Here is a 24,006-nt window from a genome sequence, read left to right as displayed (position 1 = left end):
TCCCTGTGTATTGTACCTGCAGGCTGTTATACGGCCCCTATAGATCCCTGTGTATTGTACCTGCAGGCTGTTATACGGCCCCTATAGATCCCTGTGTATTGTACCTGCAGGCTGTTATACGGCCCCTATAGATCCCCGTGTATTGTACCTGCAGGCTGTTATACGGCCCCTATAGATCCCTGTGTATTGTACCTGCAGGCTGTTATACGGCCCCTATAGATCCCTGTGTATTGTACCTGCAGGCTGTTATACGGCCCCTATAGATCCCTGTGTATTGTACCTGCAGGCTGTTATACCGCCCCTATAGATCTCCGTGTATTGTACCAGCAGGCTGTTATACGGCCCCTATAGATCCCTGTGTATTGTACCTGCAGGCTGTTATACGGCCCCTATAGATCCCCGTGTATTGTACCTGCAGGCTGTTATACGGCCCCTATAGATTCCCGTGTATTGTACCTGCAGGCTGTTACACGGCCCCTATAGATCCCCGTGTATTGTACCTGCAGGTTGTTATATGGCCCCTATAGATCCCCGTGTATTGTACCCGCAGGCTGTTATACGGCCCCTATAGATCCCCGTGTATTGTACCTGCAGGCTGTTATATGGCCCCTATAGATCCCCATGTATTGTACCTGCAGGCTGTTATACGGCCCCTATAGATCCCCGTGTATTGTACCTGCAGGCTGTTATACGGCCCCTATAGATTCCCGTGTATTGTACCTGCAGGCTGTTATACGGCCCCTATAGATCCCCGTGTATTGTACCTGCAGGCTGTTATACGGCCCCTATAGATCCCCGTGTATTGTACCTGCAGGTTGTTATACGGCCCCTATAGATCCCCATGTATTGTACCTGCAGGCTGTTATACGGCCCCTATAGATTCCCGTGTATTGTACCTGCAGGCTGTTATACGGCCCCTATAGATCCCCGTGTATTGTACCTGCAGGTTGTTATATGGCCCCTATAGATCCCCATGTATTGTACCTGCAGGCTGTTATACGGCCCCTATAGATCCCCGTGTATTGTACCTGCAGGCTGTTATACGGCCCCTATAGATCCCCGTGTATTGTACCTGCAGGTTGTTATATGGCCCCTATAGATCCCCATGTATTGTACCTGCAGGCTGTTATACGGCCCCTATAGATCCCCGTGTATTGTACCAGCAGGCTGTTATGCGGCCCCTATAGATCCCCGTGTATTGTACCTGCAGGCTGTTATACGGCCCCTATAGATGCCTGTGTATTGTACCTGCAGGCTGTTATACTGCCCCTATAGATCTCCGTGTATTGTACCTGCAGGCTGTTATACCGCCCCTATAGATCCCCGTGTATTGTACCTGCAGGCTTTTATACCGCCCCTATAGATCCCCGTGTATTGTACCTGCAGGCTGTTATAGCGCCCCTATAGATCCCCGTGTATTGTACCTGCAGGCTGTGATAGCACCCCTATAGATCCCTGTGTATTGTACCTGCAGGCTGTTATACGGCCCCTATAGATCCCTGTGTATTGTACCTGCAGGCTGTTATACGGCCCCTATAGATCCCTGTGTATTGTACCTGCAGGCTGTTATACGGCCCCTATAGATCCCCGTGTATTGTACCTGCAGGCTGTTATACGGCCCCTATAGATCCCTGTGTATTGTACCTGCAGGCTGTTATACGGCCCCTATAGATCCCTGTGTATTGTACCTGCAGGCTGTTATACGGCCCCTATAGATCCCTGTGTATTGTACCTGCAGGCTGTTATACCGCCCCTATAGATCTCCGTGTATTGTACCTGCAGGCTGTTATACCGCCCCTATAGATTCCTGTGTATTAGATATGACCCTTATTAACCTCTGTGTATTGTATCTACAGCCTCATATATGGCCCCTATAGATCCTTGTGTATTGTGTCTACAGGCTGTTACACAACCTCTATAGATCCCTGTGTATTGTATCTATAGGCTGTTATGCAGCCCCTATAGATCTGTGTATTGTGTATACAACCTCCTATATGGCCCTATAGTTCTGTGTGTTGTGTATACAGCCTCCTATATGGCCCCTATAGATCTGTGTGTATTGGGTCTACCGCCTCCTATATGGCCCCTATAGATCTGTGTGTATTGGGTCTACCGCCTCCTATATGGCCCCTATAGATCTGTGTGTATTGGGTCTACAGCCTCCTATATATGGCCCCTATAGATCTGTGTGTATTGGGTCTACAGCCTCCTATATATGGCCCCTATAGATCTGTGTGTATTGGGTCTACAGCCTCCTATATATGGCCCCTATAGATCTGTGTGTATTGGGTCTACAGCCTCCTATACGGCCCCTATAGATCAGTGTGTATTGGGTATACAGCCTCCTGCATGGCCCCTATAGATCTGTGTATGGTATCTACAGCCTCCTGTGTGCCCCCTATAGATCTGTGTATGGTATCTACAGCCTCCTGTGTGCCCCCTATAGATCTGTGTTTATGGTATCTACGGCCTCCTTTATTCCCCTTATAGATCTGTGTGTATTGTATCTATAGCCTCCTATGTGGCCTCCATAGATCTCTGTGTGTATTGTATATACAGCCTCCTGTGTGGCCCCTATAGATCTGTGTGTATTGTATCTATAGCCTTCTATGTGGCCCCTATAGATCTGTGTGTATTGTGTATATACAGCCTTTTGTGTGGCCCCTATAGATCTCTGTGTGTATTGTATATACAGCCTTCTGTGTGTATTGTATATACAGCCTCTGTGTGGCCCCTATAGATCTGTGTCTGGTGTATACAGCCTCCTGTGTGCCCCCTATAGATCTGTGTATGGTATCTACAGCCTCCTGTGTGCCCCCTATAGATCTGTGTTTATGGTATCTACGGCCTCCTTTATTCCCCTTATAGATCTGTGTGTATTGTATCTATAGCCTCCTATGTGGCCTCCATAGATCTCTGTGTGTATTGTATATACAGCCTCCTGTGTGGCCCCTATAGATCTGTGTATTGTATCTATAGCCTTCTATGTGGCCCCTATAGATCTGTGTGTATTGTGTATATACAGCCTTTTGTGTGGCCCCTATAGATCTCTGTGTGTATTGTATATACAGCCTTCTGTGTGTATTGTATATACAGCCTCTGTGTGGCCCCTATAGATCTGTGTCTGGTGTATACAGCCTCCTGTGTGGCCCCCTATAGATCTGTGTGTGTTATGTATACAGCCTCCTGTGTGGCCCCCTATAGATCTGCGTGTGTTGTGTATACAGCCTCCTGTGTGGCCCCCTATAGAGCTGTGTGTGTTGTATATACAGCCTCCTGTGTGGCCCCCTATAGAGCTGTGTGTGTTGTGTATACAGCCTCCTGTGTGGCCCCCTATAGAGCTGTGTGTGTTGTGTATACAGCCTCCTGTGTGGCCCCCTATAGAGCTGTGTGTTGTGTATATACAGCCTCCTGTGTGGCCCCTATAGATCTGTGTGTATTGTATATACAGCCTCCTGTGTGGCCAATATAGATCTGTGTGTATTGTATCTGCGGCCTCCTGTGTGGCCCCTATAGATCTGTGTATGGCATCTATAGCCTCCTGTGTGGCCCCTATAGATCTGTGTATGGCATCTATAGCCTCCTGTGTGGCCCCTGTAGATTTGTGTGTATAGTATCTATAGCCTCCTATGTGGCCCCTATAGTTCTGTGTGTATTGTATCTATGGCCTCCTATGTGGCCCCTATAGTTCTCTGTGTGTATTGTATCTATGGCCCTCCTGTGTGGCCCCTATAGATTTCTGTGTGTATTGTATCTGTGGCCTCCTGTGTGGCCCCTATAGATCTCTCTGTGTATTGCATCTATGGCCTCCTGTGTGGCCCCTATAGATTTCTGTGTATTGTATCTGTAGTCTCCTGTGTGGCCCCTATAGATCTCTGTGTGTATTGTATCTATAGCCTTTTATATAGGGGGCGCTTTTGTGATGTAGCAATGATGAGACTTTCAGTGTGGACTTCCCTGCCGACCGTTACCTAAGAAATGAATTCCCAGCTTGCAGTCGGTCGTGTGACCACAGGGGGCGCCATCAGCCCAGAGGAGGCCAGAAGGGTTTTGGTCTCGGGCTGCTCAGTAAGCCGCCGTCCTGCGGTGTAGCACCAGGATACGCTGTGCGCCCGGCTGCATGGCTGCCGCTTTTCTTTCTCCTCACCCCTTAGTGACACGACGATTTTTCTTTTTGGGGGGGGGGGTTCATCTCCACTCTTCACGTTTTCACTCATTCTACTTTGGGGTAAACATGAGTTTTGTGATCCCTTTTCTTGGAAGGCGTAATAATGAAGAAAAAACCTTCTTTTTTTCCTTTTTTTCTTACTTTTCTTCTGCTTTTTACAGCAAGGTAGGATAGAATGTGTTACATTTTTTGTGCGGTGATTCCAAACGTTATTTCCTATTTTTTTGTAAATTAAAAAAAGAAAGTGGAAGATATGCAAAAAAAAAAATGTTTTTTAAATGTTATTTTCTTTTGTTTCTTTCTTTTTTCCTATCCCTTTAGGGGACTTGAACCTGCGCCGCTGTCGTCACACCGACATTACATTGCAGCACTTCAGTACTAATCCTAGCGATCACAGGCCATGGCAGACCCAGATATCATTGCCTGGCACCCGCTTGCCTTGGTATCTGGTGGCGGGATCCCCTAGTGGCAGCGCCCCCAGCAGGCTTATGTACCCGGCTGCACTGCAGGAGCGGCTCAGGATCGGGAGAGGAAGGTGATGGCGCCTCCTGATTAGCAGGTCTCATCCGATTGAGCAACTTACTGGATCTGCTGATGACCTCTTGTACAGAGGGCCGCTGGAGTCCGGGCCCCGGGGGGCGGCAGAAATGGGGACCTGCGCAGTATTAGGCAGGGGGTTTTAATGTTATGGCCAGGGCACGGCTCGGTCTCCACGGACCGGTGTTGGTGTTTTCCTTTCTTACCTGCTAATTAATCTCCAGGGGTTTCCCAGTGACGAGCCAGGTGCCATCAGGAGCTCCCAGCGGGGGGCGCCATCTGTTCAGCCAGTATCTCAGTAACTGTCTTGTATACATCATATTATTGCTTTAATAGATGATATCGCTGTAGTACAAGGTGTACAGATCTCATGTCGGGGCGGGGGGCCGGGGTCAGTGATGCCATCGGCGGGGGCCGCGGTTCAGCGATGCCATCGGCGGGGGCCACGGTTCAGCGATGCCATCGGCGGGGGCCGCGGTTCAGCGATGCCATCGGCGGGGGCCGCGGTTCAGCGATGCCATCGGCGGGGGCCGCGGTTCAGCGATGCCATCGGCGGGGGCCGCGGTTCAGCGATGCCATCGGCGGGGGCCGCGGTTCAGCGATGCCATCGGCGGGGGCCGCGGTTCAGCGATGCCATCGGCGGGGGCCGCGGTTCAGCGATGCCATCGGCGGGGGCCCCGGTTCAGCGATGCCATCGGCGGGGGCCCCGGTTCAGCGACGCCATCGGCGGGGGCCCCGGTTCAGCGACGCCATCGGCGGGGGCCCCGGTTCAGCGACGCCATCGGCGGGGGCCCCGGTTCAGCGACGCCATCGGCGGGGGCCCCGGTTCAGCGACGCCATCGGCGGGGGCCCCGGTTCAGCGACGCCATCGGCGGGGGCCCCGGTTCAGCGACGCCATCGGCGGGGGCCCCGGTTCAGCGACGCCATCGGCGGGGGCCCCGGTTCAGCGACGCCATCGGCGGGGGCCCCGGTTCAGCGACGCCATCGGCGGGGGCCCCGGTTCAGCGACGCCATCGGCGGGGGCCCCGGTTCAGCGACGCCATCGGCGGGGGCCCCGGTTCAGCGACGCCATCGGCGGGGGTCCCGGTTCAGCGACGCCATCGGCGGGGGCCCCGGTTCAGCGACGCCATCGGCGGGGGGGGGGGGCCCGGTTCAGCGACGCCATCGGCGGGGGGGGGGGGCCCGGTTCAGCGACGCCATCGGCGGGGTTGGGGGGGGGCCCGGTTCAACGACGCCATCGGCGGGGTTGGGGGGGGCGGCCCGGTTCAGCGACGCCATCGGCGGGGTTGGGGGGGGCGGCCCGTTCAGCGACGCCATCGGCGGGGGGGGGGGGCCCGGTTCAGCGACGCCATCGGCGGGGTTGGGGGGGGGCCCGGTTCAGCGACGCCATCGGCGGGGTTGGGGGGGGCGGCCCGGTTCAGCGACGCCATCGGCGGGGTTGGGGGGGGCGGCCCGTTCAGCGACGCCATCGGCGGGGTTGGGGGGGGCGGCCCGTTCAGCGACGCCATCGGCGGGGGGGGCCCGGTTCAGCGATGCCATCGGCGGGGGGGGGGGGGGGGCCGGTTCAGCGATGCCATCGGCGGGGGGGGGGGGGGGCTCGCGGTCCGGTGATGACATCGGCGGGGGCGGGGGCTGTGACTACCCCTCATACATGATACACAGGCTGGTTGTCCGCAGTAATGGATGATGTCACTGTAGTGTAGAGCGGCGGTCGGTAGACGAGGACTCTCCTGCAGACCTCTCGCTCCCCGCGGCTCGTCTGGCGTACGACGACGGATCCAGCGTTATCCGGTGATGGAGTATTTTAGACGGTGTTGTTAATGAGTTGCTGTGTGGCTCCCGCTAACGAGGCGGCCTCCATTCTTCTGACTCATTAGCGTTATTTTCTGGCAGCTGCTTTTCTTCTCTTGTATGTATTCTAGATCTGATTATTGTCTGTCTGCGTCAGTTATGTCACATCCAGGAACAAAAGCCGCGCTGCTACCCGTCTCCTATAAATAGCGGCGCCGCTCGTAGGGCATCTCATCCCAGCAGGAAAAAGGATGGCTTTTAATTAATTTATTTTTTTGTCATTTTTTATTGGTTTGTTTTCTTAATTAAAATCCCCGATCCTCTGACGCGGCCGCGGGCGTCACTGCTTCTGTCTTTACGTGTTTACATAATACGTAACGGCGCTCTGAATGGCGCCTTTGTCCTCTATAGAGCATTGCCGGCGTCATACTTGGGGGCACTAATTAACAGGACGGTTACGCCGGTGGAACATCCGGTGTCAAACATGAGAGGCCTCGTGTATATAAACCAGTAAGTGGGAAGAAAATGGGCAGCTGACCTTAGCAACCAATCAGAACACAGCTGCTGGTTTCTGTGGGCAGGCTAGAGCAGGATGCTGAGATCTGATTGGTTGCTACAGTCGGTTCATTCTATTGGTTCTTTGTCACTCAAAGCAACCAATCAGATTGCAGCATTGTTTCCTGTTCAGATTAGAGCCTAAATGCAGTGACCTGATTGGTTGCTACGGCGGCTGTTCTCTTGATGAATCCTATTGGCTCTTTGCCACACTTAGTAACCAATCAGTTTTCTTCAGTGCTTGTTATAAAGCAAAAGCAGCTTTGTGATTGGCTGCCGTAGAGACGAGAAACAGTTGCCCATAACAACCGTCTGCGGGGGTCCTGTTGTAATTGGGGGTCTCTACCGACAAATATCTAAGCTCATGTTGACTTTTGCGCCGGAGGCTCCGTTCGAGCTCGGCGTACGCCAGACCTCGCGTATCAAGTTTTTACTTTGTTCGGCGGAGGCTGAACCTGAAGGCCATGTATGTGCGCACGTAGCCGTAGGGGTATGACTATACTGATCAACGGTTGCCAAAATCGGAACATTCAAGCCCCTCCCCCAAGAACACCTAGGAAAGCATCCAAAGGGATCTAAACTGCCCCTTCTGGTGTTCCGGAGGTCCATGGGGGTCATTGTGGTTCGGCAGCTTCACCGTGGCGCTGGCTGGACGTCGCCCAGTAAATGGCTCTGCACATACCAAGAGCTTCATTTCGCGGCCAGGTTCCCGGGCGTCCATTAAGTCATCCAGCTGCTGTGAAGGAAGCGCCGGCATGAAGCCCCCATCGGGTCGCAGATGGTGAGATTTACCGAGCTGGGCCCAAACATTGTAAGTATATTGTCTGACCTCCATTGTGTTCTGTCCTGCAGGTGGCAGAGTCGTGGTACCAGCTTCCGGCAGAGGAGGATGCCAGCAATGCCACGCTGGGTGAGATGGTCGCCTATGGGGAGCGCACGGACTTCCCGAGCTTGGAGGAGGGAACTCTGCCGTTGGGCACGGATCTGAAGAAGGGCTCCTGCGCTGGACTGGGCCATGCGCCACAGCTGGGTACGGGCCTGTTATGGGATGGCTCAGTCCTCGGACTGACCTAGACGGTGATGTTGTACTGTGTTTATGTGACAGAGGTCCAGGACAGCCACCTATCTCCTCGCCTCCCGCTGCTGATCGCCGATTCTTCCCCAGGACACAAGTTCTTTGAAGACACTTTGTTCCAGAAGACCGAGGTGGACGACTTTGCTCCTCTAAGGTACGGTTATCGCTATAGTTACCTCACCAGCGCCGCGAGGGTTAGTGAAGTGAACACGGGGGCTCGGAGGTTATTCCATCCGGTATAAGGATGTGCTGCAACTCGTCACCGTCCATGGAGCCAGATCATGTGACCGGGGCAAGATGGCAGCACCCCATCAAGAGCGAAGCTTCACCCTCTCCTGTCTGACAGAAGGAAGCTGGGGCTCCGTGTATTTCAAGCTGGGGCTCCGTGTATTTCAAGCTGGGGCTCCGTGTATTTCAAGCTGGGGCTCCGTGTATTTCGAGCTGGGGCTCCGTGTATTTCGAGCTGGGGCTCCGTGTATTTCGAGCTGGGGCTCCGTGTATTTCGAGCTGGGGCTCCGTGTATTTCGAGCTGGGGCTCCGTGTATCTCGAGCTGGGGCTCCGTGTATCTCATGCTGGGGGGCTCCTAGTAACGGTTGTAACTCAGTAGAAGCCGGGGGTCCCGTGTATCTCTTACCCGGGGGGGCTCCTATTAACGGCTGTAACTCAGTAGAAACTGAGTTACAGCTGTGTATCTCATGCTGGGGGTCCATATATCTTATGCTGGGGGACATCTAGTAACAGCTGTATCTCAGTAGAAGCTGGGGGTCCATGTATCTCATGCTGGGGGACATCTAGTAACAGCTGTAACTCAGTAGAAGCCGGGGGTCCTGTGTATCTCATGCTGGGGGTCTGTATATCTCATGCTGGGGGACATCTAGTAACAGCTGTAACTCAGTAGAAGCTGGGGGTCCCATGGATTTCATGATGTTACAGCGAGCTTTCCAACCTACTTTGGTTTTTCCTCAGGCATAAATGGAATAGATCAGAAGAGGCTTATATATAATCTATATGAATGACAAGGCACAGACATGAATGTGATTAATTTGCACATAAATAGCGGAACAGAATGGGTAGAGGCGTAAATACTTAATTAGTCGCTGATAAAGGCCTATTTACACAGGACGAATGTCGGGCAAACAATGCCCAACACTGGTCTCTGCACGGGAGCTAGAAGTGCTGGCTCGCTCATGGAGCTGCCAGCAGGGGGGCGGGAAGGCTGCAGGAGATTTCTCTCCTCACACTCCCCTGCCTCTCTCCATTGACATAACATAGCTGCAGTTCACTACTGAATGGCTGCTATTTACACTGAGCGATCAGCTCATTGTCCATAGTTTATGTTGCACAAATGATGGACAATGAGCTGATCCCTCAGTGTAAATAGCAGCCTTCAGTACTGAACAGCCGCTATGTTATGTCAAGAACTCCTCCAGCCTACCCGCTGTGAGCCAGAGATACTAATTAGAGGTCAATGGAGGGCCCTCAAAAATAATTTCAGGAGCCTAGGATCCAAGCTTAGGGCGAGGAGCTCCAGGGTAGTTTTCTCGGAAATACTACCTGCACCTAAGGCCATACTAGAAAGGCAGCAGAATCTTAGGGAGGTAAACAAGTGGCTCCGGAGTTGGTGTAAGAAGGAGGCGTTCAAGTCTGATCGGTAAAGTGGGTGAGCTTGAAGCAGAATGACTGACTGATAAAAACTACCTTACCCAACTGGTGCGGTAACCAACTAGAGGGAGGGCCACTTTGGACTTAGTACTAACTAACAAACCAGACAGAATCATGGGGGTGCAGGTTGAGGGACACCTGGGGAACAGTGACCACAATATAACCAACTTCCAGATGACATTCAATAGGAAGCCTTATCAGGGAGCGACAAATAAACTAAACTTTAGTAAAGCAAAATTTGATGAGCTTAGAACTACTATCGGTAACATTAATTGGGACAACATCCTCAAAAATATCAGTACGGAGGACAAATGGGAGGAGTCTAAAAGGATCCTAATCACCTCATGGGAACAGTTCATTCCCTTTAAAAATAAAAGAACTACAAGTAGAAGGAAGTCAATGTGGCTCGACAAGACGGTAAGAGGGGCAATAAACGAAAAAAAGAAAGCGTTCAAACTACTAAAGCAAGAAGGCAGCGAAGAAGCACTAAAATCGTACAGAGAAAAAAACAAAATATGCAAAGATATGATCAAAATTGCCAAGGAGGAGGCAGAAAGACTGATCGCCAAAGAGAGCAAAAACTACCCAAAACTATTTTTCAAGTATATTAAAGGGGTTGTCTCGCGGCAGCAAGTGGGGTTATGCACTTCTGTATGGCCATATTAATGCACTTTGTAATATACATCGTGCATTAAATATGAGCCATACAGAAGTTATTCACTTACCTGCTCCGTTGCTAGCGTCCTCGTTGCCATGGTTCCGTCTAATTTCGGGGTCTTCGTGCTTTTTTAGACGCGCTTGCGCAGATCCGTCTTCTCCCTTCGGCTCCGCTCGGCAGCATCGGCGATTTGGCTCCGCCCCCTTGTACGCATCATCGCGTAGCTCCGCCCCCGTCACGTGCCGAGTCCAGCCAATCAGGAGGCTGGAACCGGCACACATCATGGGGCGGAGCTACGCGATGATGCGTACAAGGGGGCGGAGCCAAATCGCCGATGCTGCCGAGCGGAGCTGAAGGGAGAAGACGGATCTGCGCAAGCGCGTCTAAAAAAGCAAGAAGACCCCGAAATTAGACGGAACCATGGCAACGAGGACGCTAGCAACGGAGCAGGTAAGTGAATAACTTCTGTATGGCTCATATTTAATGCACGATGTATATTACAAAGTGCATTAATATGGCCATACAGAAGTGCTTAACCCCACTTGCTTTCGCGAGACAACCCCTTTAACAGCAAAAGTATTTGCACCGAGAGCGCTGGCCCTTTAAAAAATAATACAGGAGAAATCATTGAAGATGATGGAGGGAAGGCAAATCTACTAAATAGTTTCTTCTCAAGTGTATTTACAAAAGAAAAGGAAATGCCACACGAGATGCAGGGGAATAAAATGAACCCCTCACAAAATATCTCATACCTAACGCAGGAGGAGGTGCGGAATCGGTTAAAGAAGATTAAAATCGATAAACCGCCAGGCCCAGATGGAATACACCCAAGGATACTAAGGGAACTAAGTGATGTGATAGCTAGGCCGCTATTTCTTATATTTATGGACACTATCAACACCGGGGTTGTACAAGTGAATTGGCGCATTGCCAATGCAGTTCCAATATACAAAAAGGGGTCTAAAAGTTAGCCTGGTAACTACAGGCAGGTAAGTCTCACTTCAATAATTGGAAAAATATTCAAAGGGTTTCTGAACGACGCCATCCTGGAATACTACAAGGAGAACAACGGAATAACTCCTCACCAGCACGGGTTCATGAAGGGTCGATCATGTCAGACCAATCTGATCAGCTTCTACGATGAAGTATACTCTAGGCTGGACGTGGTGATGGCAAAATCCATAGAGGAGTTTAAGAGGGACTAGATGTCTTTCTAGAGCGGAAGGATATTACAGGATATAGACATTAGGTGACCAGCGGGCTGTTGTTCTGGGTCTTACATTTAGGTAGGAGATATTAGGGGTTGATCCAGGGATTATTCTGGCCGCCATTATGGAGTCGGGAAGGAATGGGCTTATTGGCTTCTACCTCTTGGGCTTTTTGCCTTCCTCTGGATCAACTAGGGGTTGAAACAGGCTGAACTAGATGGACATTGTCTTCATTCAGCCTAACATACTATGTTACTATGTAGCTTCCGTGCTGCTGCACAAGAACGAGTATATGCGGGGACGAGTGTTGGGCATCGTTTGCCTGACATTTGTCTAGTCTAAATGGGTCTTAAGTGATGTGAAAGTTTTAAAGCTCCATTTACACGCAATGATTATTGCTCAAAATTCGTTAAAACGATGGCATATAAGCGATGATCGTTGCGTATAAACACTGCCATCGATTACTCTTCGGTTGAACGATGATTTTAAGGTGAGCTTAAAATCCATCATTTAGCCAGAGAGAACGGGAAACGCACACTATGTTCTCCACGGGAATCAGAGATTACATTGCATTCTGCCGACAGTCCATGTGAGAACAAAGGAGCTGTATGCAGAGCCCAGCCCACATGCTTGGCTCTGCAAACCGCTCCCGGAGGCCCTTTTACATGCAAATGAAGGTGATAGTGTTAATGTCAATTAACACTTTATGCAAAGCTATCGCTAAAAATGTCAGTCTTTCAGTCGTTTGAAAGATTGTTTTTGCGTGTAACTGGGCCTTTAGGGGGTCACCAGGCCAGCGTGTTAGCTCTTCTATAGATGTCTCATCTGCTCCACTGATGCATGAAGCCTCTTGAAGTGTTTAATCCTGTGTTGAGAGAGCCAGAGATAGTTATAAACTACTTCTATGACGTTAGGATTTGAAGTTGCCTTATGAAGTTGCGCGCTCCTCTGTGACGTCATCGGGCTTTCGTAATGTAATCGCAGAGAGCCCGGCTGGTTGCCATCGTAACAGGACGCCACCTACAGGCGTCCTGTATTACCATTGCCTATGATTAGGCGATAAGGCATTGCAGGAGAGAAGTCCTGCAATGCCTTATAGTGATCATCAGTGGTATGCTGTAAGTCCCCCAGAGGGACACAAATAATGTAAAAAAAAAATAATTAAAATAATGTATAAAAATGTAAAAAAAACACCTTTTTATAATACTTTTTCTCATATTAGTATAAAAAAACATATATACATATTTGGTATCGTCGTGTCCGTAAAGACGCATACAATAGGTTGAACATGCTTTTTATGCTGCACAGTAAAAAGCGTAAAAAAAAGCTAAAAACACCAAAATGGTACCAATAACAACTACAGCTCGTCTTGCAAAAAATAAGCCCTCACAGAGCTCCGCCCACGGGAAAATAAAAAGTTACAGGACTTTGAATGCAGCGATTTAGGGGGGAAAAAACAATTTCCAAAAAAAGGGTTTTTATTGCAGAAAAATGGAAAAACCTGAAAATGACATAAGAATTTTGGTATCGTTGTAATCGTACCGACCCGCAAAAAAACCGTATTGTGTCATTTATGCAGCATGATAAAAATCTATGGCAGAACTCATGCGCTTTCTCTCCCTGCTATCATAAATAATAATAAAAGTATTACAATATAGTCTAATGTACCCAAAAACTGCACCTATAGAAACTACAGCCCGCCACGCAAGAAACAACCCTTATACGGCCGCAACGACGGAAAAATAAAAAGTTATGGCTTTAGAAAAATGGAGATGACAATCCGCCAAAAATCATTTGGTCCTTAAACCCAAAATAGGCCGAGTCCTGAAGGGGTTAAATGGCCTTCACACGCAGCAGATTTGTTGCAGACATTTCTGCAATTGATAATCCGTTCTAGACCCGTGACACTGGTGGCCGAAATTAGGTAAATGGGAAAAGTGTAGAAATTTCTGCAACAAATCTGCTTTGTGGGATTTCCCCATTAACCCCTGGAGTGTCACTATTTAATGTCCATATAATGTACCGAAAAACTTCTAAGTGGAGTAAAATGAAAAAAAACTACATTCCGCCATCTTTCGGTGCGTCTTGTTTCTACGGCACACAAACTGCAACAAAAATGACTTAACTTTATTCTATGGGTCGGTACGATTACTGCGATACCAAACTTGTAGAGGATTTTTTTGCTGCAGTACTTGTATTTCTTTTTCAAAGACATTTAATTTTTTTTTATTATTTTCTGCTGCATGTGCTGCGCCCAATAACTTTTTTATTTTTCCATCGATGTAGTTGTGCCAGGGCTCATTTTTTGCGGAATGTCCTGTAGTTAACGTTGGTACCATTTTGGAATCCATACGACTTTTTGATTGCTTTTTATTGCATTTTTTCTGGGAGACAGGGTGACTGAAAAAGTGCATTTGTGGCGTTCTTAATTGTTTTTTTCGGACTACGTTCACCACATGGGGTAACTAATGCACTAGATCGGACTTTTACGGACGCTGCGATTACCAAATATGTATCTTTTTATGATTTTAGATTTTTTTTATTATAGATCTGGCAAATGGAGGGGATTTAAACTTTTTTTTTTTTTTTTTTAAACTGTGAAAAAGTTGCAAAAAAGAAATAACTCTTACAGTTTGGCATTGGCCTAATCGTACCGACCCGTAGAATGACTTCAATACATTATTTATACTGCTCAGAGAATGCTGGGAAAAATAAAAAAAACACGCCAGAATTACAGATTTTGTTAATCTTGCCCCCAGAAAAAATGGAATAAAAAGCGATAAAAATTTTACATGTTCCAAAAAATGAGATAAATGAAGCCTGGAGTTCATCCCGCTATAAACACGGCCGTCTAGAGCGCGGGCAATGGGAAATAACATTATTACGGCTCTTGGAATGTGGAGACACAAAAGCAAACCTTTAAGAAGAAAAAATGTTTTAAATGTACAAAAATAGCAAAACCTAAAAACTGTATAAACTCGTTATCACCGGGATCATGTGACTCAGAGAATTACGTTATCACATTCATTATTCTGTGCGCTGAACGCCGTAAACACGACATCCGAAAGACAAATGACAGAATTTCTTTTTTTCCCCCCAATCTCCTTACAATTTTCTTTTTACAAAAGTTCTGCAATACATTATATAGACCCAAAAATGATGCCATCAAAAAGTACAACTTGTACCACAAAAATCAAGCCCTCATACGGCCGAGTCACTGGGGAAATGAAAAAGTTATGGCTCTGGGAACGCGACTGTAGAATTAGTGGAAATTAAATGATTGGCCCATTTAGAGAACCTGCCCTGGTGGGTCTGACAGGGGCGTAAGAAACCCGGCACTGAAGGGGTTAAAGTAGCAGTCAGGGAAGCGGCGGGGGGTCGCGTAGCAGTAAGGGAAGCGGCGGGGGGTCGCGTAGCAGTAAGGGAAGCGGCGGGGGGTCGCGTAGCAGTAAGGGAAGCGGCGGGGGGTCGCGTAGCAGTAAGGGAAGCAGCGGGGGGTCGCGTAGCAGTAAGGGAAGCGGCGGGGGGTCGCGTAGCAGTAAGGGAAGCGGTGGGGGGTCGCGTAGCAGTAAGGGAAGCGGCGGGGGGTCGCGTAGCAGTAAGGGAAACGGCGGGGGTTCGCGTAGCAGTAAGGGAAACGGCGGGGGTTCGCGTAGCAGTAAGGGAAACGGCGGGGGTTCGCGTAGCAGTAAGGGAAACGGCGGGGGTTCGCGTAGCAGTAAGGGAAGCGGCGGGGGGTCGCGTAGCAGTAAGGGAAGCGGCGGGGGGTCGCGTAGCAGTAAGGGAAGCGGCGGGGGGCCGCGTAGCAGTAAGGGAAGCGGTGGGGGGCCGCGTAGCAGTAAGGGAAGCGGTGGGGGGTCGCGTAGCAGTAAGGGAAGCGGCGGGGGGCCGCGTAGCAGTAAGGTACAAAACTCTTATTTTAAATCAGGTTTCCTGCTCCGACCTTTGGATGAGAAACATACTGCATTTAAAGTGACCCTCCTGCTGCGGCACAGTGTGTGTCCAGGAGGTCACAGTGGGGCGTTACATTACCTGGTGCCGTCCTTTCTACTCTTCCACTGCCCTCTTCATCCTTTTGACATGGCTCCAGTCCTCACGTCACTACTCCAATGTGCACCAGTAGTTACAAGGAGACGGCTGCTTCTTGATTCAATGGCATTACTCATGTGAGCAGCACTGCCAATCAGAGCAGCTTGTGATGTCTTAGACTGCCCGTGGACCGCCAGGTAGGCTACGAATCGCCATGGCCATCTTTGATGTATGAAGAGGGGCCCCAAGAACGGCTGACTTGGGAAGATGACCACATTAGGTAATATAACTCTCCCCGCCAGTAACTGTGCAGATGGTCACTTTAAAGCAGGGGTCCCCAACTCCAGTCCTCAGGGACCCCAACAGGTCATGTTTTCAGGATATCCTATAGTAAGAACACCGGTGGCAATGTCAGAGGCGCCGACAATAATTACATCGCCTGTGCAACACTGAGGAAATCCTGAAAACATGACCTGTTGGCGGTCCTTGAGGACTGGAGTTGGGGAACACTGAGGAAATCCTGAAAACATGACCTGTTGGCGGTCCTTGAGGACTGGAGTTGGGGAACACTGAGGAAATCCTGAAAACATGACCTGTTGGCGGTCCTTGAGGACTGGAGTTGGGGAACACTGAGGAAATCCTGAAAACATGACCTGTTGGGGGTCCCTGAGGACTGGAGGTGGGGAACACTGCTTTAAAGGGCTTGTACCAAGATTAGACCTTATCGCTTATCTTGTGGATGAGGATAGCTCGCTGATTGGTGGGGTCTTGTTGCTGAAACCCATGCCGTGTCCCCCGTCCACCCTGCTGCTCGCCCTGTAGTGGAGGTGATACTGGGCTGGTCACCCGCTCCATTAACTTTCAATAGGACTTTTGGAGCCAAGCAGCAAGTGTTCTAATATATCTGTCGGCCATGTTGAAATGAATGGAGCGCCGACCGCATATGCTTGGCCAACACTACATTCTAACGTCTCTGTGGGGGAGAACCAACCCTGGTAGTGGCAGGCAGAGGGGGACTCGAGAGGCCCGTTCTGGAGGTCGGTGGGGGTCTCAGCAGTGAGACCTCCACTGATCAGCGAGTCATCCCCTATCCTGTATACAGGGAATAAGGTCTAATCTTGGTACAACACATTTAAAGTGGTGGTCCAAGATTACAAAAACAGGGCTGCTTGTCTCTAAAACAGCTCCACGCCCGTGAGTTCTCTGGTGTCGAAGCTCCACTGAAGTCAATGCAATCTTGCACCTGTGGACAGGTGCGCTGCTGGTTTTTTCAAGAAAGCAGACATGTTTGTTCTTTTTTTTTTCTTTAATTCTGGCAAATGACTATAAAGGGATTGTCCTTTGACAACATACAACGGGGGTTCAATAATCCTTTCTGACAGCCAGTTAGAGAGGGGCAAACACAGCTAGCTCCTCACTAAGTTCTATAGGGAAAGTGGCTGCTGTGAATCAGCAAATGCCATCCTGCGGCCGTCGGGTGATTATAGCAGGAAGTGTCCAGGAATATCCTGATGATAAATGATGGGCGGTCTGTACATGGCTGAAGGTCGCGGGGATGAGCCGATCCTTATTAGTGTCGTCTTGATGGAAGGAATAATTTTGCGTTGTGCGGGCAATAGAGTCAGTCTACAAACATGGCAGTAACATACTGGAAAGGCGCACATTCATACCAAGTCATCTCAGATCTGCAGCGCCTTTGTAGATAATTGAGATGTGAGAATAAAACATTCATACGTCCCACAAGATTGATAACCAAATACAAACCGTTGAAGAATACCATGTTGATTATGTTTGTTCCCCTTGTTCTCTGTATCTCCAGAGCTTCACTAGACATGTCAGAGTTCCCTGGACCTCCATCACAGTCGTTGCAGATGAGTGACGCGGTGGAGCTGGCCAGTAAAGAGGTAACGATGGACCAGGAGGAAGGATGTACCTCTCTGTCCCAACATTACTTGAAGACAACCCTGGATGACACTTTACATGGTGGCACGCTGCCGTACCCATCCTCTTTTAGCCATAAAGAAAAAGACGACAAGCTGGAATCTGCAGTCTCGAAACTGACATCGTTCTATGTAATAGAGGAGAAGCTGGCAAGTGAAGATGGTGCTTTCTTGAACAGCAAGGTTCCTGCCCCTGTGCTGTTGAAGTTGTTGGAGAAAGAAGTTGGCATGTCAAGTAGCAGTGGAAATACTTCTAGACGTTCCTCAAAGTCTTCCTCTGCCAGTGGGTCAGAGAATGCTAACGGGGTAAAACAGCAGGAACCTGATCCAGAAGACCAGAGCCTCAACACCTCAGAGCCTGAGGAGCTTTTTGATCCCAGGACAACCTCTTTGCAATCGTTACAGGAGTCATTTAGAGACTCCAGTCAAGTAGATTTTTTAAAGGATGTTGAAGGAGAAACGGAAGAACACAGTGGGATTACTCTGCGACAGTCGAAACCGTCATATCAACCATTGAAAGAAGCCCTCCACAAGCAACTCTGCTCTGAAATCCAGCAGCGATACCAGGAAAGAAGCATGTCGGACACCACAAAGAGCAGGAGAAAGACCATTCGTCCAGAAAACCTATCTGACCTCAGCAAAATCCCTACTGAGCCACCCAGCAAGATAGATGACACCACGGAGGAAGCCCACCTAAGGGATGAGCTGAGTACATCATCTTCTTGTCACATAGAACGTGGGCATAAAGACAGGGAGATGTCGCACTCGGGAAACACTCCTGTGGATGAGATTTTGTTCCTCGGCAGATTACCTCATCCCATCTCTCAGTCGACGCCTGGAACATTCACAATGAATCGGAAACCACTCTCAGGTCGAATACAACAAATCAAAGCCAAGTTGACTGGTTTCGATATGTCGTTAAATGAAGAGCCTTCTGCTGAGCCTTCTGAACGTAATAAAACTCCTTCTGCGGCACACCAGTCTGTCCAGAGCAGCCAAGGGTACCCCGAGAGCAGTGACTCTCAGAGATCGTCGTCTCCACAGAGGAGGAGAATTCAGTCTCTGCCGAGTCTCAATTATATTGAGAAGGTCGGAGCCTGGAATACAAGCCAGTCATTTGATGCCTTGGTTCTTCGTGGTCTTACTGGCGTGTCTCCTAAAAAATTGGCTTATAATGCTGTAGCTGATTCCTTGAATCGAATGCTCTCTAGACAGACCAGTGCCACCACTCCAAAGAACGGGCTCTCTGACTCAGTCAAAGCCACCTCTTCTATGACCAATCTGAGTGTGGCAGAGAAGGAGTCGTCCGTCATCTCTCAGATCACCAGATCTCAGTCCTACAACTCTGTCTTACCTGGCAGAGATCAAAGCGAAGTAGAAGTAGTTGAGACAACAAAGTCTGAGGCATCACAATCTCATGTCTTGTTGAGGGGTTCCTCCTCCACCAGTGATCATGCGAGTAAGTGGGTGGAAAAAAACACCAGAGGTTCAAGTATTGGAGGCCAGGATCTTCTTGCCACGCAAAAATTTTCAGACTATAAAGACAATTCACGTAGTGAACAAGAAAAGACATTGGATATATCGGGGAATCGAGGTTGCAACTTGGTAACAATGGATCGGTTCAGTGATGTCTCTCTTGACCAAGATTGTGCCAACAGCTCACAGTCCAGTAATGAGGACAAGGAGATTCTCCAGAGGTCAATGACTTCTGCTAAGCATGCTCTGCGCAAAAGAGAAGGAACTAACGATGGGTCACCTGCTGGTGAGATGTCTAGGAAGCAGGAGCTTGATATTGAAGAAAGAATACCCGTAAGTAGTTGTTAGGGGTATTGATGTTATACAAATGGTCACAGTAGTGAAAGGGGTTAAGTTCTATGAGATGCCATAGCAGTTATAATCCCTTTCAAACCTTGTGGTCAAATTAACCAAGGTCATTTTGTTTGCTAGACGTATCTCCGGAACCTCGGCATTGATCAGTCCCCTAGTGCTATCCTCACACCATTTGCTCCAAAGGGACCCATCCGAGAGCCTGAGTTCTCCCCAACAGAGCTGAGAACCATCAAGGGATCCACAGCAACCCCCAGCAGAAGCATGAGACTCTCTGAAGGTAATCTTCCGATGGTGGATTTCACTTTGTTGGCAAAAGTATTGGGACACATTATAAGAGGTAATGAAATTCGATTAGGTTCCCATTTTCAATTTGGTGTTGTGCCGCCTTTGGCCTCAATGACTGCAGTAACCCTCCTAGGTTGCTTTCCCTCAGATCCCCATAGATATGTGGAGGGTTTTGCCTTCATTCCTCGAGGAGCTTCATACAGTATATTGATGCGGTGATGATAGTTGTGTTTAGTGTGTACGGATGCACACTTCGTCCCAAAGATGCTAGCTGGGATTGAGATCTGGACTTTGGGAGGTCAATAAAGATTGCAGACGTTCTGCTCCTCCACACTGCGTGCCCTATGACATGGCGCTCGTCATGTTGGTGGAGACACGGATGTGGACCAGAGTGCTGTCACAGGGAAGGTGATGCCACATTGCCCTAAACGTCTTTGTACCCGTTGGCGTTGAAGGTGGACTTCACTATAACTAGTCCACACACACACACACACACACACACACACACACACACACACACACACACACACACACACACACACACACACACACACACACACACACCATAACAGAACCTCCTCCAAACTTCACTGTTATGATGATGCCGTCACGTAGAAACCGCTTTCCAGGTGATCACCACACCCAAGTGCGGCCATCCGATTGGAAGATGGTGTCCTGTGATTCATCTGTCAACAACACGTACCTCCACTCACTTACAGTCCGTCGCTCCTCGCCCCCATCGCAGGCACCGCTGTGAATTCTTTGCTTGTGTGCAGCTGCTCGTCCATGGTATCCCTTCACATGGCGTTCCCTACGGATGCTTCTGGTACTAATGGATGTTCCAATATCCTGCGAGACCCCCTGAGCGAGAGCAGACAATGTGTGTAATGTCTTCACAGCTCCTACAAGGCTTTGTTGTCCACATTCTGTCAGTTTAGGAGGTCTTCCTGAACGTGGCAGCACCACACACACAGGATGGTCTCCATCTCCCAAAAAAAAGGCCAACACTGGACTCTGGAAGGTCTAGAAGCTGTGATGTGCCTTACTGATTGGTGACATCCCCCCCACCAGAACCCCATTGTCAGCTCTACACCTGGTGACATCCCCCCCCCACCAGACCTCGTGATCAGCTCTACACCCGGTGACCTCCCCCCACCAGACCCCGTGGTCAGCTCTACACCCGGTGACCTCCCCCCACCAGACCCCGTGGTCAGCTCTACACCCGGTGACCTCCCCCCACCGCACCCCGTGGTCAGCTCTACACCCGGGGACCTCCCCCCACCACACCCCGTGGTCAGCTCTACACCCGGGGACCTCCCCCCACCGCACCCCGTGGTCAGCTCTACACCCGGGGACCTCCCCCCACCGCACCCCGTGGTCAGCTCTACACCCGGGGACATCCCCCCCACCGCACCCCGTGGTCAGCTCTACACCTGGGGACATCCCCCCCCCCCCCCTACCGCACCCCGTGGTCAGCTCTACACCCGGGGACATCCCCCCCACCCCCCCCCACCGCACCCCGTGGTCAGCTCTACACCCGGGGACATCCCCCCCACCCCCCCACCGCACCCCGTGGTCAGCTCTACACCCGGGGACCTCCCCCCACCGCACCCCGTGGTCAGCTCTACACCCGGGGACCTCCCCCCACCGCACCCCGTGGTCAGCTCTACACCCGGGGACCTCCCCCCACCGCACCCCGTGGTCAGCTCTACACCCGGGGACCTCCCCCCACCGCACCCCGTGGTAAGCTCTACACCCGGGGACCTCCCCCCACCGCACCCCGTGGTCAGCTCTACACCCGGGGACCTCCCCCCACCGCACCCCGTGGTCAGCTCTACACCCGGGGACCTCCCCCCACCGCACCCCGTGGTCAGCTCTACACCCGGGGACCTCCCCCCACCGCACCCCGTGGTCAGCTCTACACCCGGGGACATCCCCCCCACCGCACCCCGTGGTCAGCTCTACACCCGGGGACATCCCCCCCACCGCACCCCGTGGTCAGCTCTACACCCGGGGACATCCCCCCCACTGCACCCCGTGTTCAGCTCTACACCTGGGGCCACCCCCCCCCCCCCTACCGCACCCCGTGGTCAGCTCTACACCCGGGGACATCCCCCCCACCGCACCCCGTGGTCAGCTCTACACCCGGGGACATCCCCCCCCACCGCACCCCGTGGTCAGCTCTACACCCGGGGACATCCCCCCCCCACCGCACCCCGTGGTCAGCTCTACACCCGGGGACATCCCCCCCCCACCGCACCCTGTGGTCAGCTCTACACCCGGGGACATCCCCCCCCCACCGCACCCTGTGGTCAGCTCTACACCCGGGGACATTCCCCCACCGCACCCCGTGGTCAGCTCTACACCCGGGGACATTCCCCCACCGCACCCCGTGGTCAGCTCTACACCCGGGAACATTCCCCCACCGCACCCCGTGGTCCGCTCTACACCCGGGGACATTCCCCCACCGCACCCCGTGGTCAGCTCTACAACCGGGGACATCCCCCCCACCGCACCCCGTGGTCAGCTCTACACCCGGGGACATCCCCCCCAACGCACCCCGTGGTCAGCTCTACACCCGGTGACATCCCCCCACCAGACCCCGTTGTCAGTTCTACACCCGGTGACATCCCCCCACCAGACCCCGTTGTCAGTTCTACACCCGGTGACATCTGCTGGTTTCTGTACTGGGATATGATGTGTCATCCTCTCCTTTTTATACCTGATGCTCAAACACCCATTTTGCACATTCCCTTCGCCTGACAGCACAGGATTGGTGGCAGTCCCAAATGTTTGCCAATATAACCTATTTGCTCACCCTGTCCTCCATAGCATCACCAAAGAACAGCTGTGTGTGTGCTGCGCTCTCCTCTTCCAGCACGCCCTACTGGTTTGGTGTATGCTCTCCTGTGTAGTGTTAACCAAGTTCCGTACAGTAGTATCATGTAGTATTTGTTTTCTAGCAGTAGTCCACACTTGTTTAGTCACTGACTAATTTTTCTACTTTCTTTCTCTTCTTGGTCAGGTGGTTCTCAGAGCGCTGTGAATATCTCTCAATCTAGTTTGTACTCGTCCACCTCGACCACCAGCGTATCTATCCCCATGGGGTCGGACGGTGGGCCAGAATCTCCTTTACCTACTGAAACGTCTCCTCCGTTTGGCTCCAGATCTGACGATAGACCGATAAGCCAGGATGACGCCATAACTCGGGGTGCTGGGAGTGATCCTGGTGTGCTCTCTCACCATGTAGAGAGGTCTCCAGGTGATCAACCAATTGATGATCCTAAGTCATTATCTCAACGTTTCATCATCGAGGACAATGTTGAATCAGTGCGGGTGAAGGAGCTGGTAGAGCAGTTTGGGGGTTTTGATGGCACCACCTTACATGACGATGTACATGAACAGGCGCCATCCTCACACGGTTACTCAAAGAAACCTCTCACCGTGATTCCTGTTGACGACTCGTTTGTTGGGTCAAAAACCCTCAAGGAGATCCAGAAACTCTTAGCAGAAGCTGATGATGTTGCTCTTGGTAGAGCTAGTTCTAGTTTAAGCCTGGTGTCTCCAGTAGGGGATCCGTACACCAAGGTTCCTACAAGGTGCCTGAATTTAGAAGACTCTCTGAATAGCAGATCAGCAAGTCCTCTGGATCTCCTGGTGAAGAACATGTCGTGGGACTCTTCATTTAATAGCAGTTCAACTGGTGACCTCCTCAATAAAGATTCATCGGCAACTTGGAACAATGACTCTCTTCGTAGTTCTTCTCTTAGGGACAACTCTTATTTAGGAGAACCTGTTGGAAACAAAAGCCCTCTGGCTGCACCCTTTAGTCAGTGGGGAAGGTCAGAGCCAGAAGGCTGCAGTAAAGCCATAACAAATAAGATGACGCCATCTGCTGCTGCTGTCAGGGCAGAAAGGGACCTTGCGGATGTAACTGAGAGGGTGCAGCGCAATAAACAACTTCTAAGTAGCGTTTCAACCTCGGTTGGAGGTTTAAAAACCGCCTTGGCTGCTACGGGAACCGGATATGTTCGGAGGAGTGAAATGGAAAGTGACGAAAGTAGCGGAGACTCCTTAGCTGCACGAGTTACAAACCTCCTGAGGAACGACACTCCATCGACTTTCACAGCGCAAGGAAGGCAGAGTGCAGAAGAGGAGGAGAGGAGAGCACGAGGTAAGACTCGGCCCGTAGTCAGGGGGAGGAGCCATGACCACTGTGCTAGCCGCTGCACTGATGGATCCAGCCCCGTGACCTCTGACCCTGACG

The 24,006-nt window shown here is 50.9% G+C and overlaps 1 protein-coding gene across 2 annotated transcripts in view; it reads left to right on the top strand.

The window, feature by feature from the left end:
- ALMS1 (ALMS1 centrosome and basal body associated protein) overlaps window positions 1-24,006 on the top strand; it is a 52,200-nt gene that overhangs the window by 2,442 nt on the left and 25,752 nt on the right. For both annotated transcript variants that reach the window (XM_066572874.1, XM_066572875.1), the window contains exons 2-6: window positions 7,904-8,081; window positions 8,157-8,280; window positions 17,504-19,433; window positions 19,572-19,731; window positions 22,765-23,913. In XM_066572874.1, the coding sequence (XP_066428971.1) occupies window positions 7,904-8,081; window positions 8,157-8,280; window positions 17,504-19,433; window positions 19,572-19,731; window positions 22,765-23,913 (3,541 nt within the window). The remainder of the gene's footprint in view (window positions 1-7,903; window positions 8,082-8,156; window positions 8,281-17,503; window positions 19,434-19,571; window positions 19,732-22,764; window positions 23,914-24,006) is intronic.

Source organism: Eleutherodactylus coqui, chromosome 7 (assembly GCF_035609145.1).
Source record: "Eleutherodactylus coqui strain aEleCoq1 chromosome 7, aEleCoq1.hap1, whole genome shotgun sequence".
Lineage (NCBI taxonomy): Eukaryota > Metazoa > Chordata > Amphibia > Anura > Eleutherodactylidae > Eleutherodactylus > Eleutherodactylus coqui.
This window is presented reverse-complemented; position numbering and strand designations above follow the sequence as displayed.